This window comes from Macaca mulatta, chromosome 6 (genome assembly GCF_049350105.2).
Source record: "Macaca mulatta isolate MMU2019108-1 chromosome 6, T2T-MMU8v2.0, whole genome shotgun sequence".
Taxonomy (NCBI): domain Eukaryota; kingdom Metazoa; phylum Chordata; class Mammalia; order Primates; family Cercopithecidae; genus Macaca; species Macaca mulatta.
The window spans coordinates 154,917,501-154,936,097 of record NC_133411.1 but is presented as its reverse complement, the minus strand read 5'-3'; the positions used below and the strand labels follow the sequence as shown (position 1 = coordinate 154,936,097).

At 44.0% G+C, this 18,597-nt stretch overlaps 1 protein-coding gene across 8 annotated transcripts in view; it reads right to left on the bottom strand.

Moving 5' to 3' along the window:
- Positions 1 to 18,597, bottom strand: part of SH3RF2 (SH3 domain containing ring finger 2) — a 145,935-nt gene that overhangs the window by 30,388 nt on the left and 96,950 nt on the right. For all 8 annotated transcript variants that reach the window (XM_028849816.2, XM_077937314.1, XM_015141123.3 and 5 more), the window contains 2 exons: positions 4,012 to 4,103; positions 1,880 to 2,050 (listed from right to left, as the gene is read on the bottom strand). In XM_028849816.2, the coding sequence (XP_028705649.1) occupies positions 1,880 to 2,050; positions 4,012 to 4,103 (263 nt within the window). The remainder of the gene's footprint in view (positions 1 to 1,879; positions 2,051 to 4,011; positions 4,104 to 18,597) is intronic.

Below are 18,597 nucleotides of genomic sequence, written 5' to 3'. Positions count from 1 at the left end.
GTAGCTGGGATTACAGGCATCCACCATCACGTCCGGCTAATTTTTGTATTTTTAGTAGAGACGAGGTTTTGCCATGTTGGCCAGGCTGGTCTGAAACTCCTGACCTCAGGTGATCCACCCACCTCCGCCTCTCAAAGTGTTAGGATTAACGGCGTGAGCCACTGCGCCCAGCCTACTACAGGACCTTTGTTTGTACTTGCTGTTTCTTTAGCCTGGACATTTCCCTCAGAGATCCACATGGTTTGGTTCCTGCCTTCCTTCTTACTTCTCAGCAAAGCCATCCCTGACCAACCTATGTAAAATTGTAACCACCCCCAAAAATCCTATCATCCTTTCCTAATTTTTTTGTTAGCCAGTATAATTAACACATCATATAGATTACTTAAATATCTTAGCTTTAAAAATATTCATCTCTCCCACTACAATGTAAGCTCCTGTAAGCAGGAATTTTGTATATTTTGTTTACTGGTATTTCTCCAGTGCCTGGAAAAGTTCCTGCCATGTAGTTAGCACTCAATATTTGCCAAATAAATGAATTAAAGCATCAATTGTAGACCTCAGTTTGCCCTTAGGTATTTTACAACTTTGTAACCAATTTCAAGAACTTTCCTTTGAAAGGAATAGCTATGATCTTTCATCCCACTTTCTGCCACATGAAGAAATCTTTTTATACAACCTTAGATCTATGAGGACTCAGGCCAACTTTGCCTGCACTCTTTCTAAAAAGAGAGTCCACCATCTCACCAGCTAGCCTGGTTGGAAAAATCTATGCACTAGAAAATGCTGCCTTTTATTGAACCAAGATGTTCTTGAACATCTTAGTTTACTGAACAAGACCAGTTGCATACACTGGTCCACTCCACTGCCCCCTCTCAGAACAAATTTACTGCCCTATTTACACAGTATCTTACGATCCCTCTACCCCTTGTCTTCTACAGGTTAAATAATCCCAGTTTCTTTAACGGTTTCTCCCATGATGTAGTTTGCTGTCTCCTCACCATTATTGCTGCCCTCCTCCGGACGCAGCGCCTCACCTAAATGAAGGTCCCCAAAAGTGGGCATATGACTAGGTCTGACCCCCACAGAGTACAATGGGGCCCTTTCCCTGTGATTGTGACCCTCTGGTATGTCATAAAGACAGTACTTGATGTGTGGTGGTAGCCTCACTGCCTTGAGACAGGGTTTGCTTGGGCTGATGTGGGGTGGAGGCAGGAGGAGTCATGGATAGTTTTGGGGTCTGGGTGCATTTGTGGCAGTGGTATGAGGTGGCAAGACAAAGAGGGGGTCAATGACATGAATAGTGTGCCACACAATGTAAAAGATCGGGAAAAGCTGTGAGGGAGGAGGCCCTGCAGCGTGACTAGCATTTCATCTTGGGTGTGGAGGAAGAGGTAGGGGTCTGAGTTCATGGAAACTCTGATTAGGGGTCACTCTAGCAGCCTGAGAAGTTTCCCAAGGTGCTCTGGGGAAGTCATCTGATCACATTTTCCCATCACGCCACTAGATGGAGCATTGGGATAGAGGATGTGAAGTGGGGTTCCTGGGATTTGTGCAGAAGAAAACCTGACATCCAGTTCTTGAGCAAGTTGCTTAACTCTGCACACCATTTTCATCTGGAACATAATATCTACCTTACAGGATTCTTGGGCACAGCCAGTGAGCTAAGAGATACAAAAGTGCTTGTAAGCTGTGAAGGGCTACAAAAAAGATAACTAGTTTTGCTATTTTGTTTAAAAGAGATAGGCGGGTTAGAGAGCAAAAAGCACTTTCTTGGCCTGTTTGCTGAAAGAGCATTGGGTCCTCCACCAGTTCAACCCACCGATGGCCCCTGGCCTAGGGTGGCCTGAGCTTCCAAAGTCTGAGATTGGAGGTGACGCACCTGAAAATGGGGATGACGTAATTGTTCGGGAAGATGCCAACTCGCCCGGTGACCAAGGAGACGCCCCTGAGCCAGCCGTCCTGGCACTTCCCCAGGACCCTGACACCTTCTCCCTTTTGCAGGTCCAGCTCATCGGGTCCATGGGCTGAGTAGGAGTGCAGGGCTACAAACCTGGGAAGACAAAGAAAACTGGTGGGGAAGGAAGATGTGCCTGATGGGGGGCATGGAGCGGGGGAATGGTGGAGGGAGACTGCCCAGTGGTTAGCAATAAGAAACTTCTTGGCCGAGCGGGTGCAGTGGCTCTCGCCTGTAATCCCAGCACTTTGGGAGGCTGAGGCAGGTGGATCACCTGAGGGCACGAGTTCGAGACCAGCCTGGCTAACGTGGCGAAATACCATCTCTACTAAAAATACAAACAATTAGCTGGGCATGGTGGCACGTGCCTGTGGTCCCAGCTACTCGGGAGGCCGAGGTAGGAGAATCACTTGAACCCAGGAGGCGGTGGCTGCAGTGAGCCGAGATCGAGCCACTGCACTCCAGCCTGGGTGACAGAGTGAGACTCTGTCTCAAAAAACAAAACAAACAAACACCGCCCCCCCCAAACAAAAACAAAAACAACAAAGAACCTTCTTAACACAGAAACCTGGACATGTAAGGCAGATAAACATGGAGCACCTTTGTTGAAATAGTGGTGGAGGAGGCCAGGTCCCTGCCTTCATCTCCCCATCATCCTCCATACAGTGCACAGCAGCAAATCACTAATTTAGGCCAGTCTCAGCACTTTAACCATGGGGAAACAGGCCTCCAACAAGGAAAGGAGTTTGCGACAGGAATTCATGTCAGAGACGAGCCTCAAACCTAGAAGGTGCTGCTCTACCTAGGATGCTTTTGCACTAGTGCTTGCTGGGTCCCCAAGGAAATGGTGGCAGCCAGCAAGGCTCAGGGGAATAAGAGGTCAGCATAGAAGCCTCTCTGATCCAGAAAGCAGGGACGTGTTTGACTCCTGGGAGTGGCCTGAGGAGCCAACTTAATGTAGGCGGGGAAGTAGATGCTGGGAAGTGGGAGGCAGGAGGTAAGTTTTGGGTTTGGCACCCAGGGGAATCCTGGCTGCGTGGTGGGACTGTGAAATTGGCCTGTGTCATGGCAGAAAGTCCTCAACTTAGAGCAGAGACTTTGCTCCCTGAAGTCCATACAGGAATCAGGCAGGTAATATCCAGGTATGAGTCAGAGGGGTAAAGGCAATCAGGACAGCTGAGGCTGTGGAGGTGAGAATAGCTACCTGATCCAAGGCGTTCAGGAAATAATCCATTGGTTTGCCAGATTCAGGGGTCACCAGTATATGGCCCCCAGGCATCTCAGACATCAGGAAGCCCTTCCAGACTCCAAGGACTATGAGACGCTGGAGCATTTTATCAAAGGGAATGGGGGAGTGTTCTCTACAAGGTTTTTTTTTTGTTTTTTCTTTCTAAAATGCTATATTTAGTTTTTGCTGATTACTAAAACAACATCTATTTATGACCCAACATTTTGAATCTAAAGCAAGACAATAGAAATTGCTCAATACCAATCTCCCAGTGATGTTGTGGTATATAATCTTCCAGTCTCTTTCTACTTTTGTGAAATAATGAGCTAAGAGTGATGTGGTTTGCTAATTTGTGTTGTCTTTTTTTTTTTTTGTTTTTTGAGACAGGGTCTCACTCTGTGGCCCAGGCTGGAGTGCAGTGGGATGATCGTAGCTCACTGAAGCCTCAAACTCCTGGGCTCCAGTCATCCTCCTGCCTCAGCCTTCTAAGTAGCGAGGAAAACATGTGCACAACCATTTCTGGCTAATTTTTAAGTGTCTTTGTAGAGATGGGGTCTCACTATGTTGCTCAGGCAGGTCTGGAACTCCTGGGTTCAAGCAATCCTCCTGCCTCAGCCTACTGAAGTGCTGGGATTACAGGTGTGAGCCACTGTGCCTGGCCTTAATTTCTGTTTTTCACCATTATTTCACTTGGAAGTGGTAAAGGAAGGTGACCTATTGTCTCTCTGGATGGGACGGTTTGGGAATGGTGATGCTAGATCACCACCGCACATGGTAAAGATGACCCTTTTGTGCCAGACTGGGGTGAAGGGATGAGCCTTTTACTCACATGTTTGCTGAGAGGTGTTGCTGGGAGCCCGGCAGACCGACCATGGCTGTGCAGTGTCCTGGAGAGACAGGTGCGGGGTGATAAGTGCTGACCTGCACAGACAGAAAAGACAGCCAAGCAGAACCAGTGAATGCCACAACCCAGGCCCACAGCAAACAGAGCAGCTACACAGAAAGACCTGACACAGCTGAAAACCAACAGCCATGCCCGGTGCCACCCATTGTGTGTCCTCTCTATGGTTTGTGGCTGTGGGCACAGGGAGGTGGGGAGGAGCTGGTTTATGGCCTGCTGGGGTGGCATGCCAGGACCGCATTCCAAAAGACTGCTCAGATAGGGTGGAAGATGAAGAGCCGTCCAATTTACAGTCCACAGGGCACTAGCAGGCTCCTCCTCCTGTCCCTCTTCCTACCCCACCCATCTCCCTCTATGAAAACCTGCTCTTGGAAAATGAAACAGTGGAGAATATTGATTCAGAACTGAGCGCTTGCAAGGCAGTTTGAAATGCTTTATAAGTATCAGCTAAGTTAATCCTTATTAAAGGAACTGTTGTAATCCCCATATTTGGATGAGAAACTGAGACAAAGACAGAAAGAAAGGTTACACAATTAGTATGAAACAAAGAAAATCTAAAATCAGGCAGTCCAAGTTCTGAGTCCATACTCATTATCGACTATTGCTAGAATTACACACACACACACACACACACACACACACACACACACACACACACGCCTAGCCAATGAGTTGTAGAAGTTGAATTTGAATCCCTTTCACTTTTCCAGGATAAAAGAGGAAACAATAATGATAAAACGATAAAAGCTCCTGGAAGGCTGGGCTCAGTAGCTCATGCTTATAAACCTAGCACTTTGGGAGGCTGAGATGGGAGGATTGCTTGAACCCAGGAGTTCTAGACCAGCCTGGGAAACATAGTGAGACCCCATCTCTTTAAAAAAAAATTAGCTGGTTGTGATGGCAGGTGCCTGTCATTCCAGCTACTCAGGAGGCTGAGATGGGAGGTTCGCTGGAGCCTGGGAGGTGAAAGCTACAGTGAGCCATGATTGTGCCACTGCACTCCAACCTGGGTGAAAGAATGAGATGCTCTCTCAAAAAAAAAAAAAAAAAATGTTCCTGGAAACTGCCTACTATCCTAGGGCTTTGGCAAACATATTGCCTTGCTTACTTTCTTCTGAGCACATATCACAGTTTATGAGTGTTTCCTTGCTAGACTTTAAATTCCATGAGGGCAGGGACGATGTCAGTCTGGTTCATCATTGTATTTCTGCATGCTCAATATGTAATTGTAGCTTAAAGAACAAAGGGATGAGTAAAGGAATGAATGAAAAGGTCTTCCTACCTAGTACACCAAGGATAATGAAACCTTCTCCATGCCATCCAGAGTAAATACATTCAGTCTTTTCAGTCATCTATGATGGCTACACTGTGTGTGCCTTTTTAGGACTATGCTGTTGTAGGTATAACTATTGTTTGTGTATTTGTGTTTATGCAGGTGTGAGTGCATTATTAAATACATATGTCCCTTTGTTTTGAGCAAATGTATATGTTTGCTCAAAGCCCGTGTCAGTTCAGTATACATGTGTGATGGCATTGGGCCATTGCAAATCTGGTTTTGTTCACACATGTGGTCTATGGATTGATGTGTGTATGCTGCATGTGCTGCGTGAGATTGCAGACACAATTGCCTTATGGATTGTAAATATCTGTATGAGATTCTGTGTCTATGCACGTGAACTCTAGAGGTGTGTACAGGTATGCCCACCATGTAATTTTATACATGTGTCTGTATCAATGATTGTGTAAATGTATATGTGGTCGTCATGTATGTATTTGTGATAGTCCAAAGATCAAGTTATAGGATCAAAAAACCACTTTAGTCAAATAGTAAGTGTTGGTGAGGAGGTATAAAAATGGAAACCCTCATACATTGCTGGTTGGAATGTAAAATGGTACAGCATCTTTGCAGAACAGTCTGGCAATTCCTGATATGATTAAACATAGGATTACCATATGATCCAGTAAATCCATTTCTAGAATATGCCCAAAAGAAATGAAAACATGTGTCCATACAAAAACTTATAGGCAAATGTTTCAGCAGCATTATTCATAATAACCCAAAGAGGGAAACAACTCAAATGTCTACTCATTGATGAGTGGATAAAGAAAATATGGTATAACCATACAATGAAATATTATTCAGCCATAAAGAAGAATGAAGTATCGATACATAAGAGAACATGAATGAACCTTGAAAACATTATACTAAGTGAAAGAAGCCAGACACAAAAGACCACATATTATTTGATTCCATGTATATGAAATGTCCAGAATAAGTCAATCTACAGAGATAGAAAATAGATGATCATTTCCAAGGGTTGGGATGATGGTGAATATGAGGTGATAGCTAAAGGGCACAAGGTTTCTTTCTGAAGTGACAGAATATCCTAAAATTGTAATGGTAATGGCTATACATCTGTGAATATACTAAAAACCACTGAGTTGTATACCTTAAATGGGTGAATTGTATGGTAGGTGAATTATATCTCAATAATAAAGAATTAAGAAGAACGAAACCATTCCACAATCACCCTCCTGAGGTACTCTTAGCACTACATAAAATGTTCTGAGTTTGTAATCAGATATTGTTACACCAGTTCCTTCAAACAGATATGACAAGGAGCTGGCTTTGGGCTATGCTGCTCCTTGCCTATGACTGGGGAAGGTAAACCCCTACAGGGCTTATGTTTGTGGAAACTGTCGAAGCACTGATTAAACGGGATGGACTTCACTTAACACTCTTGGATTTCCAATATTATGTTTGAGTAAAGGAACTGCTATCCACAAACACCATTAATCCTTTAGGGAGGGGGAAGATGCCAGAATGCAAAGCCATCTTCCATTACACTAGGGTCTGTCTTTTTACTTCTCTGGGCCTTTATCTGGGGAGGGCATGTTTCCCCCATTTGGAATAGTGAGCCTGGCCAGGAGAGTAATCTGTGGGCTTGTGATGGAGTTATTTCTAATAGGGAATGAGAAAGGATGTTAGTTTCTCAGGTTTTAAAGTGTCCTGGAGGCGAAGAGAAAGGATGACATGAGAAGGAGGAGGAAGGAGACAATGAAGAAGAGGGATGAGGGGGAGATAGTGGAAAACCCTGAGAATAGAATAGGGTAAAACTAGAACAGAGATACTGTGGGAGAACGGTAGCTCCAGAGGGACAGAGCGAGGAAGGAAGGAGAAAAGAGGGAGATAAAAACAGTTTGAACAGGCCATGTTGGAAAACAGATTGGCCATTTTTTATAAAGTTAATTATACACTTTCCATACCACTCAGCAATTGTACTCACAAATATTTACTTAAGAGCAATGAAAACATATGTCCATACAAGGACCTGTACATGAATGTTCAGAACAACTTCATTCATTTTAATGAAAAACTAGAAACACCCCAAATGCCCATCAACTGGTGAATCACCTGGCAAATTGTGGTATAACCACAGCGGTGTACTCCTTAGTGATGCATGAAACAGCAGGATGAATCTTAACATCGCCCTAAGTCAAAGATGCAGGATGCTGAAGACTATATACTATATAATGCCAATTATGTAAATATTTTTAAAAAGAAGCCATAACTATAGTGACAGAAAACAGATTAAGGGTTGACAGGAGCCAGGGTGGGGAGAGAGGACTGATAGCAAAGGGGCACAGGAGAGCTTTTTGAGATGATGCAAATGTCTGCTATCTTGATGTTGGTAGTGATTACATGCTGTATGCGTTTACCAAAAATTATTGAACTGTATACTCAAAATGCTTAAATGTTATTGTATATAATTAAACCTCAATAAAGCTGTTAAAAAACGTGAATACATTATCTAGTTAAGGCCACAGGAAACATCCGAGTAACCTTAGCTTGAGTCAGCTCCAGGTCTGGAATTAGTCAGGAAGGGGACGAGAATCACTTAGCTTCATAGAAGGCAGCTAGCAAGTAACCCTCATGGTAAGGGGCCACCTGAATAGGAGAGAAACCAAGAACAAGAACCTATGGATCAGAGGCTCAATCAATAAGGCAAAGGAAAAATGAACGAATGAATGACTGGAGAAACAGGAAAAGAGAACAAGATAGACATAGGCAGAGAAGAGAGAAACTGGGTGGGAAAGAAGACAGGCAGAACAAGACAGAAAGGAAGGCCCCACCCGGTAAGTGAAGACAATCAGACAGATGGCTAGCTTCTGAGGAGGCAAGTCTGCTCCTGTCACTGGGATCGAAGAAGGAGGCCCAGCCTTTCTGAGTGAATGGGCCTGGCCCTGGTTCGTTTCCCTGGGGTCAAGTGTGACCTCAGGTGCCCATGCCACAAGGGGTTTTTGAGGCTGGGTGGGAGGTTCTCCACCAACTGATGCTCCCTGGCACAGGGTTCCGAGTCCTGAGCAAGATCAGGGTAAGTATGGGTGTGTGGGTGTGGTGGGGAACTGCATTCTTGCTGAAATCTAAACACATTTTTTCCCTCCCTTTTGAAGGAAATGACTCATTTAAAATAAGTCTTTATCAACCACAGCAGAATCCACAGCTATATGGCTTCTGGGAATTTCCAGGTCTTCAGGTGCTAAGTGAGGGAGTAAGAGGGTATGAAGCCTCCTGGCACAGAGTTGCTGGCAATGCTCTGCCCTGCTGGTCCTGCTGCCTTCACCATCCGCCACCCAGGTATAGAAAATGCAGCTACCTCTTAGGAGTCCAGGGAGGAGGTCTAACTTAGGACTCAGGCCAGTGGCTCTACCATCTACCAGGACCTGTGATCTTGGACAAGTGGTTGAATTCTGTGGATCCTCCATTTCTTCAAAATCTATAAAATGGGGCAATGATGGTATTTCTCTTTTAGAGTTGTTATGAGGTTTAAGTAAAATAATCCATGTAAATTATTTAGCACAGGATTTGACACACTGTAAGTGCTCAATAGATACTACTTATTTTGATCTGCAAAGAGATTAGTTACTGCGTAGGGTGGGGACAGAGTGGGTGCGGTACCTCTTATGGGACAGCCTGGCAAGTTCTTGGACTGAAAGCAGGACCCAAGAATGTGGTGGGTATGGGGAGGAGGAGTGTGTGTAGCAACCTTGCTCCTCTCTTCTAGCAGAAAACCTCCCCACCTTTCCAAATGTAAGTCTGTTTTTCTCCATTCCGTGCTGTGGCTCTCGGCTATTTCCTCCAGGGCTTTGCCTTTTGGTAACTTGGCGGCTACGGGGTGACTGTCTTCCCCAGCGGAGTGTGAACTACTCTAGAGCTGGTTATGGTACTACACCTGGTATTCCCCAAAACTAACAAGGGCCTTGAACCTACAGTGTTCACTCAGGGTTGAGAGAAGGGCTACATTTTATTTTATTTTTTATTTTTTAGAGACAGAGTCTTGCTTTGTCACCCAGGCGACAGTGCCATGGTGCAATCACGGCTCACTGCAGCCTCAACCTCCCAAGCTCAATCGATCCGCCCCTCTCAGCCTCCTGAGTGGCTGGGACTACAGATGTGCAACACCACGCCCAGATAGTTTTTTGTGTTTTTTGTAGAAATGGGGTTCTACCATGTTGCCCAGGCTGGTCTCCAACTCCTGGGCTCAAGCGATATGCCCTTGGCCTCCCAAAGTGCTGGGATTACAAGCGTGAGCCACTGCGCCTGGCCTAGGGCTGCATTTCAGAGAGAGAAAATTAGGTATTGGTGGTTTCTGTACCCACCACTAGGGACAATCTGGAGCTGACCATCTGACTTTGTAAAGTTAAAAGCTTGTTCCCCTCTACAGACTCAAAACAAGTTAAGAGCCACATTTGGTAATTGCTGTGTGTGGACCTTCTTGCGTCCTAGGCACTGTGCTAGGCACTGGGATTACTGCAATAAGCCAGACACACAGGGCTCCATTCTCATGTGGAGCTCACAGTGTATGCCAGGAAGCTCCTGTAACATACGTGTAACGTACTCATACTCAGTGACACCTATGACTATGCTGTGTAAGCCTGCGCATGTTGGGGTCGGGGAAGATCGGGATGCTCTGGGAGCTAGCAGGAGAGGCTCGCCTGGACCTCCAAGGGCTGCTTCACCCTCACATGCTCTGACTCCAGTGCTAATTTATACATGGGCCCCATGGTCATTATCCCCATTTTTATAGATGGGGAAACTGAGATAAAAAGATTTCACAATTTTCAGGCGGTGGCCAAATGGGTGGACAGCTTGATACCAGAAGCAAGGACCCTAGGCTCAGAGTCCTTTCTGTAGAGCCGAAGGTTAACATTTCCAGATCTCAGTGTGGCTGAAGGGGTCATATAGAGGAGGCATATGTGTTTATGTTGGTGGAGAGGATGACCACCGTTCCTGTCAGGTGTCCCTAGTCATACAAAATAGGTCTGCAGGCAGGTGGAATATGAAGCTGTCTGTGCTTGTTTTTCTTTTCCTTTCCCTGGCAGGGCAGAGCTGAGGGAGTCAGAGCTCCAGTTGCCAGGCGGCTATCAGCCCTTCACCATCTACGGCTGTCTCAGGGCCAGCCCCACCTGCAACCTTCCCTGTTCTTGATGAGCAAGGAGCAGCCACCCAGAGCTATTTATTTGTCCTGAGAGTAAAAACACTGTCTGAGAGAGAGAACTCATTTATGAGCTGTCAGCAGGTCCCTTTAGGTTCATCTCAAAAATGCTTTTTTTTCCCGAAGTACACGGCTAGGTCTGCAGGGGCTATATTGCATAACGCTGTGAAGACTACTGAATTTACACTTCCCAAGGAGTCAGCAAAATTTGGAAGATCCTCTGTGATCTGCTCCCATTTTGCTCTCCAACCTCACCTTTCTCCATTCCCTTCCCCCCCACTTCAGTGGGGTCTTTTCTTAGTTCTTTGAGCAGGCCACACCCGTGACCTTGTGCCTCTCCTGGCCACCCTGCTACCCTGTTACTTCCCACTTTCCACTTCTGGTCTGACTGTAACTTCCCTTTGTTATTAAAATGTAAGATTATAAATATATTATGCATACAGATAAGTGTATATATTTTGTGTATCATTTAAAGAATAATAATACAACAGATACCTGCATACATACCACCCACAAAACAGATACCTGCATACATACTACCCGAATTAAGAAATACAAAAAAACAGAAGTTGAATATTGTGCTTAGAAGCCCTCTGCATATTCCCCCATAATCAAGTCTCTCTCCCAAGTTATCCCAGAGGTAACTACAATGCTGAAGTTTGTGTTAATCATTCCAAGGCTTTTCTATGTTGTTACCACCTTGGCATATATCCCTAAACAGTATGCTGTTTAGTTTTGTCTATCTGTGAACATTGTATGAATGGACTCACAATGTGTGTATTCTGTGACTCGCATCTTTTGCTTAATGGGAAGTTTTTGCATATATTTATGGCTAATTTTCACTGCTGATTCTTATATTTCATTCTGTGACTATACCGCCATTTATGTGTCATTTGGGCAATTTTTGGTTTGGGGCTGTTGTGAGTGATGTTACTATGAACATTTTTGTACATGTCCCCTGTGCACGTGTGCAAGAATTTCTCCCAGGATATACATCTAGGAGTGGAATTGATGGGCCGTAGGGTAGGAGCCTGTTCAGTTTTATTGGGCATTAACACTGTTTCCCAATGTGGCTGTAACAATTTACACTTCCACCAGCAGTGAATGACAATTACTCTTACCCCACAGTCTCACCAGCATGTGGTAAGGCCTGGCTTTCTAATACCTGCTGATTGGGTGGGTGGAAAATGCTATCTCATTGTGGTTTTAAATTAATTTCTCTGAGTACCAGGAGCTTTCTTTTTTTTTTTGTTTTAATATTTATGGACCATTCTTGTTATACGAAATGCCTGTTCATGTCCTTTGTCTCCCACTCCTCCATGGGGTTATTTATTATTTTTGTATTAAATTGTGGAGTTCTAATGTATTGGATATGAATTCTTTGTAGCTTATATTTTTACTCCGTGGTGTCTTCTGATGAACTGAAGTTCTGATTTTTCATATAGTCAAACTCACAATATATGCCCTATGGTTCACGTTTTTAAACAGTCTTCAACAAGTTTTTTTCCTCCCAAGGTCATACGGATAAACTTCTATACTGTCTTCTAAAAGTTTTATAGTTTTGCCTTTCACATTTAAGTCTTTAATCCACCTGGAATTGATTTTTGACAAGGGAGGAATCCAATTTCATCTTTTTCCACATGGATACCCAATTAGCCCAGCACCATAGTTCATCCTTCCCTTCTGATCTGCAAAGTCTGCTCTGTCATAAATCAAGCCTCCATGCTGTGTCTGCTTCTAGGTTCTCCAGCATGTTCCATTGGTTTCATAGAATCTCTGTGCTAAATCCATGCCATCTTAATTAGCTTTGAAATAAAAACGGAAATCTGATTGGGGAAGTCCAATTCTTTACCCCAACCAAATTCCATCTTCTTCATTAGAAGTGTCTTGGCTCTTGGCTTTTTGTTCTTCCTTTTGAATCTTAGAATCACCTTTTGAGTTTCATAAAAACAAACAGCAAACAGACCCACTGGGATTTGAATTCATGGTTACATTTGGGGGAGAATCAACCTCTGTAAATATTAAGTCATCCCATCCAAGAACATTGCATAATTCTCCATTTATTTTAGAGCCTCGTTAATGTCTTTCAATAGTGTTTTATACATTTTCTCAATAAAGGCCTTGCATGTCTTGTTATATTTATTCCTAGAGATTTAAACAATTTTGTTGCTCCTGTAAATGGTACCTTTTTAAAAATCATTTTTCTATTTAGTGTACAGAGATGCAATTGACTTTCTTATATTGATTTGTATTCAGCAACCTTGATAAGCTCATGTTTATTCCTATTACATTTTTTCTAGGTTCCTTTGAGTTCTCTATATAGACAATAGTATCATCTGCAAATAACGACAGTTATGTTTCTTCCTTTCAAAGACTTAACCTTTTACTTCTTTTTCCTGCCTTGCTGTGCTGGCCAGGCCCTCTGGGACAGTGCTGAGCAGAAACATGAAAATGGGCATTCTGTTCTTTTTTTTAATCTTAAGGGAAATGCCTTCAACATTTCACCATTAAGTATGATGTTTGCCGTAGATTTAAGTAGATTCTGTTAATCACATTAAGTAAGTTTCTTTTTATTCCTAGTTTGCTAAGACGTGTTAATATATAATGAGTGGACATAAAATTTTATCAAACATTTTCTGTACCTATTGAAAATGTCATATTTTTTTCTCCTTTAATCTGTTAATGTGATAAATTATATCAGTTAATTTTCTAATGCTGAACCAACCATTCAATCTTGGAGAAAAACCCAACTTGATCATGATATATTCCATTTCCCTGCATTTCTGGGTTTGGTTTGCTAATATATACTTGAGGATTTTTGCATCTGTGTTCCTGAGTGAAGCAGAAGTATACTTTTCCTTTCTTATGTTGTCTTTTCCTGGTTTTGAAAGTAAGGCTGTCCTAATCTTATGAAATGAGTTGGGAAATGTTTTCTTCCATTCTTTGGAAGAATTTGTATAATAGTTAAATTATCCCCTCCTTGCAAGTGTGAAAGAACTCACCAGTAAATCTGTCTGGGTCTGGAGTTTTCTGTATAGGAAGATTTTAAATTACTGATACTATTAAATGGTTGCAATGTTATTCTAAATGATTTCCAAGAGTTGTTTACCAGATGTAAAATGTTTTTCCACAAGCCCTGTTTGTTGAAGAGAAGTTCCTGTGGGAACACTTGCTGGGTGGCCTCCCTGTTGGGGAGAAAAGGTGGTACTTGGAGTATCTACATAGAGCCTTGGAAAACCCCAGCCTACGCAGACCCCCATACGTCATCAATTCGTCCTTAGAGAACCCGAGAGTCCCAGTGCCTTACTTAAGAGGAAGCCCATGGGGGCAGCCACAATTAGGAGGATTTTTGTAGCTTCTTGAGGCACTATGCAACCATGGCTAACAGAATGGACTTTTGGGGCTGTCTGATGAGGGTCTGAGTTTTGGCATTGTAACTTACTGGCTGTGGGAGGCTCAGACTTAATCCCTCTGAGCCTCATTTCCTCATCTATGAAAGGATGCAAGAATAGTGGCTACCTCATGAGGTTCTTGTGAGGGCTTAATCAGAATATGCAAGCAAAGTGCTTTGCATAATGTCTGACTCATATGAGGTACCCAATAAATGGTTACCATTGTCACTATTATGACATAGGAGACATACAAAGCAGATGTCTGGGGAGAAGAAGCAGACAATAGGACTTCCTCAGTTGAACTGGATTTAAGAAGGAAAGATTCATTCTCTAGGATACAAAGGCCAGCCACCATAGTCCAGATTGCCTTTGAGGAAGACCCAGTGTGGGGTGGCTTAGCCCAAGTATGGGGGACATGCATTTAGGAGTCTTTCTTCCTTTTCCCTGATGATAGGTGGCCATTCTCATGGATCCTGAGGCTTCCATCCCTGGCACTTCCCCATAGCTATGCTCTGCATTGGCTTCTTGGGAAAAAGCAGAAAACGCAACCCACACTTCAAACCACAAAGACAAATATGCTTTCTCCTTTGGTTGGACACAGAATGTCTCCTGCCCTGCTACTCCCCTGCCGTTTTCTTTTTTTCAGATAGAGTATCACTCTGTCACCCAGGCTGGAGTGCAGTGGCGTGATCTCGGCTCACTGCAACCTCTGCCTGCCACATTCCAGCAATTCTTGTGCCTCAGCCTCCAGAATAGCTGGGATTACAGGCGTGTGTAACCAGGCCCAGCTAGTTTTTTAGTTTTAGTAGAGATGGGGATTTGCCATGTTGGCCAGGCTGGTCTCAAACTCCTGACTTCCAGCGATCCACCCACCTCGGCCTCCCAAAGTGCTGGGATTACAGGCGTGAGCCACCACTCCTGGTCATTAAAAAAAATGTTTTTATTTTAAGTAGAGACAATGTCTCACTACGTTGCCCAGGCTGGTCTCAAACTCCTGAGGTCCAGCGATCCTCCTGCCTCAGCCTCTCAAGTAGCTGACACTACAGGTGTGAGCCACTGCGTCTGGTCTCCCCTGCTATTTTCTACCTCATGCTTTCCTGAGACCAAGGATCCTGCTGCTTTCAAAGCAGGGTTTGGGCATCAAAGCAGAGTGTGATGGGGTGGGTACTGTTAGGGCTTTTTGAAATGCCAGGGTACACAGAAGTCTTAATTAGAACCCTTGCCCTCCTCATCCTAACAGTCCGCTTGAAGAAGTAACTGTTTGGCAGTAATTATGGTTAAATCCTCTCACCGGGCCTCATTAAAGGCCATAAAAACTTCAGTATGCAAAGTGTCTCTGAAGTCTGCTGCAGATCTCCTCAGGCATTTACTCACAGAAGATGCTTGCTAAGCATCTGCCAGGTACCAAGCACCGTGCTAGGCCCGGGGGATCCGTGATGAGGCCACTGCACTCACAGACAGTGGAGACTGTGCCTCCAACCTACCATCCGTCCTACCCCAGGCTCCTGCCCTCACATTCCCCAGACAAGAGTATCCCAAAGATGGGTAGTCTCTGGACATCTAGAAATTTTCATGCTCCACTCACCTCTCATTTGGACTAAAGGACCTACGTCCTTATAAAGTAGCTCTTTATGGTGGAGATATTGGTGATGGAGGTTATTTTCCGAGCTAAGGAATATGGACCCACAGGGAGAGGTGGATGAGGGAAAGCAGCAGACCAAAACAGGAGACATTGGAGCATAACTGTTAGGAACTTGGGATCTGAATTCAGACGACCCTGGGTGCGGGTCCCCACTTTGCTATGCTTTCACTGACCATGTCACCCTGGGCAAGTTACTTAACCTTCCTGGTCCTAAATTCCTTCATCCGGTTTAGGGGATGGCCAGGCTGGTCTCAAACTCCTGATTAATAGGTTTCTTCCTAAGGACTTGTCAATTTTTAAAAATCTAAGGTTTCACTTCAGGGGAGATAGATGGCTGGTGAAGCAAACTGAAGTCAGAATGAAAAAAAGTAAAAAAAAAAAAAGTTAATTAAAAAAAATCCCTTCTAAGGAATTTAGTGAGCCCAGAAATAATTTGGCAATGTCAAGTTCATCTCAGCATCTTCAGAAAGTTTACTTTCTGCCTTGTGTTTGTTGTCTCTTAATTTAAAATTGTCTCAAGGATATTATAGCGACAACAATGAACATTTTTATTTTAAAAAAGAGAAAAATTAATCGCTTACCACCACCAGCCATTATCAAAGCAGTTGTCTCTGTTCTTTTTTTTTTTTTTTTTTTTCTGAGACAGAGTCTCACTTCATCACCCAGGCTGGAGTGCAGTGGCATAATCTTGGCTCACTGCAACCTCCACTTCTCAGGTTCAAGCAATTCTCTTGCTTCAGCCTCCTGAGTAGCTGAGATTACAGGTGTGCACTACCACGCCTGGCGAACTTTAGTATTTTTAGTAGAGGTGGGGTTTCACCATGTTGGCCAGGCTGGTCTCCAATTCCTGACCTCAAGTGATTTGCCTGCCTTGGCCTCTCAAAGTTCTGGGATTACAGGCAAGAGCCACTGTACCCGACCTCTGTTCTTTTTTGAGTAATTAAGTGCCCTCAATAAATGAAGGATTTACATTCTTGGAAACCTAGGCTCCATTGCTGTCATGGTTCCTTGAGACACTCCCTGACACTTTCTTGTTGGTGTGTCTGCCTTCATCTTCTGAATTATTATCACTGGATACCCTTGGGAAGACACCCCATACTGAGGCTGAGACCTTGGTTGGTCATAGGACAATTTTTCCTTCTCACAGGATTATTAGAATGTGGCCACAAAGTCCACCAGGGTCCCAGAATCCTTTCTGAGACAGGCTCAGTGATCTCAGCAAGTGAAAAGGGCATGTGTTTCCAAAGCCATCACTTAAAGCTCCTTCTGGATGTCATGCCTGCTGGCTCTGTGGTTCTGCAGATATCAGAAGTTGTCCTTCATAGTCTCAAATGAGATTTAAACAGTTTTAATTGGCTGTCCCCAGAGACTCACCATCCCTGCCCCGAGGGCCCAGCTCGTGGTGCCTGGAGAGGTTCCACTTCCCTGCAAGCAAGCCCTCTGCTGTCCTCTCCCATCACTGGGTGAGCCACAGAAGCTCAGGACCCAGGCTGTTTGGACAATCAATGCAGCTCACTCTTCAGAGCACTGCATTTGATGGGAAATAAAGGGAGAATAAAACTCTTCAGATAATCTTTGTTTTCAGGTGTCCTGATATTTTTATCTCATTGTGCTAAAAAGGAATGAAAATATGCATTTGCATTAAGAAGGGGAGAATCCCTAATTTTGGCCCATCCTTATAACAAACATAACTTTTATTTGTATCTCCACCTTTTAGAACAATACCTAAGCACTCAATAAATGTTTGTTGAGTGTGCTTTTAGGAAGATCAGTGTCTGCACCATCTGGGATGGATGTGAGACAACCATCCTTCCAATTGTCTCTTCTGTTGGTAATAAGACTTTCATAACAACAAACAATGGGGATATATTTGTGGGGGAGGGGTGTTACTTTTGTTCTTTACCTTTTCTTGATATTTCCTAACTGAGCCTCTTTTTCCACAAAATGTGGGTGTCATTTTTCCTACAAAGAGGCTTAGGGCATGGCCAGGCGCAGTGGCTCATGCCTGTAATTTCGGCACTTTGGGAGGCTGAGGCAGGCAGATCACCTGAGGTCGGGAGTTTGAGACGAGCCTGACCCACATGGAGAAACCCTGTCTCTACTAATAACACAAAATTAGCCCAGCGTGGTGGCGCAGACCTGTAATTCCAGCTTCTTGGGAGGCTGAGGCAGGAGAATGGCTTGAACCTGGGAGACGGAGGTTGCAGTGAGCTGAGATCGGGCCATTGCACTCCAGCCTGGGCAACAAGACTGAAACTCCATCTCAAAAAAAAAAAAAAAAAAAGAAAAAGAAAAAAAAAAGGCTAGGGGTTAGTGCTCATAGATTTTCACTAAGGAACTTCCTGTAACTTCTAAAGAGACATGATTTGGGAATATCTGGTCTCCTCTAATTGACAAATGCTCCTAGGTAAGACAATGTGAAAGACAAAAATGGTTGAAAAGAAAGCATAGTCCTTGCCCTTAAGGAGTGTGTAATCTCACTAAGATGGGAAAAAAGAAAACAGAGTTGCAAAATCAAGAGCTAATGATTACAGTATACTTGTCAGAGGCCACACATTCCTAAACACTCTATTATCTCATGTAATCCTCACAACAAACCAAAGGGCTAAATACCATTATCATAACTTTTCCCATTTGACCTTGAGAATGTCAAGGCAAAAATATATGTTTAGTAACTTGCCCAAGGCAAGTAACTTGCCCAAAGCAAGGAAGCTGAGCTGGGATTCGAACATACATGATGTGACTGTGACTTCAGAACCTGTCCTCTCAGCCCTAACTACAGCACACAAGTCAGTGTGTGCATTTTGGAGGGAGAATCAGGTGGTGCTGGCTCTAAGGGCTGGAAGGTTCTAGAGGGCAGGAGTCGGCGAGGGCTGGGATTCTCAGAGAAGGGCTTCTTTAGCTCCCTGTCCCTTTTTTGCTGGGCTAAGCCAGGAAGGGTTTGCCCCATTTCTGGAAACTCTGAAAAGACGCCTGAGAAGAG